The following is a 1,858-nucleotide window of genomic DNA, read 5'->3' on the forward strand; positions in this document are numbered from 1 at the left end:
ACTTCTCTACCTAGTTGTAAAATTAGCAATAAGGTCGAAATAAACAACGTAAACCTATTAATTTTATTTTTCATACTATGGATTCGCTCTACATTTATACTGGTAATATTCGAATGTCGGCATTTTCCGTCAGATGCCGTTGTAAATCTGGTCTTTTATCCATGATATGTACAAAATGTTTTGTTATTATTCTGTTTTTTCCATGTTTCACTCTTCGATCTGTTCTTGTTTCCATGAACGTAACGACCGGTTATCAATGCTGCATGTGGTTATTATCTCGGATACTCACGTTGCGGATGGTGGGTCCGTGGTATGTTGGAATAAGACGTCCTCGTCGCTGTTCTTATTCCAAGGGACCGCACGTCAACAATTTTATTATTTAGATTTATAAATGATTCATTGTTAACTATTAATAATAAATTGTAATCCAGTAAGTCGATTAAAATATTGTTACTGTGTTTTAATTTTTTTTTTCGTTTCTCGCTTGTGGAACCAGAAGAATGCTGCATCGTTACCTCTGTACCCTTAAACTTTAAGAACGTTAGACCGCATGCGGTGGCTGGGATTTTATTCGTTTATGAATTAAAAACCGAATTTCTAATCATGGAGGAGCTCGCGTGCGTTCGGTGCATGAGCTCCAAGTTCCGAAACCCCAACCTCGTGTTCAGCTTCAACGTGTGCGGACATACCATGTGCGCCAATTGCATCGAAGTTGCATTTATGAAAGGTAAAAATAATGTTGATTGTGTCAAGGATATTACATCAGTCATTGCTTCTGATATATTATTATAATAATAATATTAAATGACTGGCACATCTAATTCATAAATTCATGTCGCAGTTCTTCCAATGAAAGACCTTTCAAATTAGTAATTTCTATTGCTTTTGTTGTTAGTATATTACACTTATTGTTCTGATGTGTAACTGGTTGTATTAAGAAATAAAAATATCAAATGTAAGTGTCATTATTGATTGTTTTCCAAAGCAGTTATATATAATATGTCTTATGTATTAAGAATTTAGAAAGTCACATTTTCGTTATTATCTTTAGACTTGTGGTAGGAAGGAGTTTTAAAAAATAATTGTTCTATGTTTAAATACCTATCTAGTTTTCAAGAAAATATCAAATTAAAAACAAATTTGAGATATTAATGCCATTTGTATAAAACTTAAAATTGGTAGTTTTTTTTTTTTTTAATTGTTTTGGTATATTGTATTACATTTGTTTGTCAAAGTACTTATTCTTAAAAAGTTGTAGACTACAGTAAATACGGAATGTCAATAGTAACCTAGTAAATTATCTAATTATTTATGTACTTAGATTCCTTGTATGACAAAAGAAAAGAAGACTTTATGTTTTTTATTCATAATATCTGTTCAAAACTTATTGATTTCTATAGTATAAAAATAGTCATTTACGTTTACTTACATTTTAATTTGTTTAAACAATATTATAATAATTCCTATTACTACATTATCTACAATATCAATTTTACTTATTGGTTCTTATGAAATAAGATATTTAATAGTTAACCTTTATAATTGGCTTGTCGAAGACAGAATTATGATTATAAATGATCTCTGTTCAAAATTAAGCCTATATTAATAATGACTTACACGGTCGCAGAAATTTAATTGTTATATTTTTCATGCACTACCAATTTGTCTAACAACTTTTAATTCATATTTTTAAGTATACAAATTTATTGATATTAGTTTTCCCAGTTAAATATTTTATCTTCATTTTGTAGTGATCTTGGCAAGTCGAAGACAGAGAATTGATAATTTTTCATTACTCCTGTTCAAAACTATGCCTATATTAATAATGACTTACACGGTCGCAGAAAATTTGTTTCTT

At 29.3% G+C, this 1,858-nt stretch overlaps 1 protein-coding gene across 1 annotated transcript in view; it reads left to right on the plus strand.

Annotated features, from left to right (window-relative positions):
* Nucleotides 1-270: 270 nt before the first annotated feature.
* LOC112595847 (CDK-activating kinase assembly factor MAT1) overlaps nt 271-1,858 on the plus strand; it is a 3,265-nt gene continuing 1,677 nt past the window's right edge. Inside the window, exon 1 of the mRNA XM_025341228.1 lies at nt 271-727. Coding sequence (XP_025197013.1) covers nt 604-727 — 124 coding nt within the window. The 5' untranslated portion in view covers nt 271-603. The remainder of the gene's footprint in view (nt 728-1,858) is intronic.

The sequence above is a fragment of the Melanaphis sacchari genome, unplaced genomic scaffold (assembly GCF_002803265.2).
Source record: "Melanaphis sacchari strain LSU unplaced genomic scaffold, SCAv2.0 Contig2_pilon_pilon, whole genome shotgun sequence".
In the NCBI taxonomy this organism is placed as follows: Eukaryota; Metazoa; Arthropoda; class Insecta; order Hemiptera; family Aphididae; genus Melanaphis; species Melanaphis sacchari.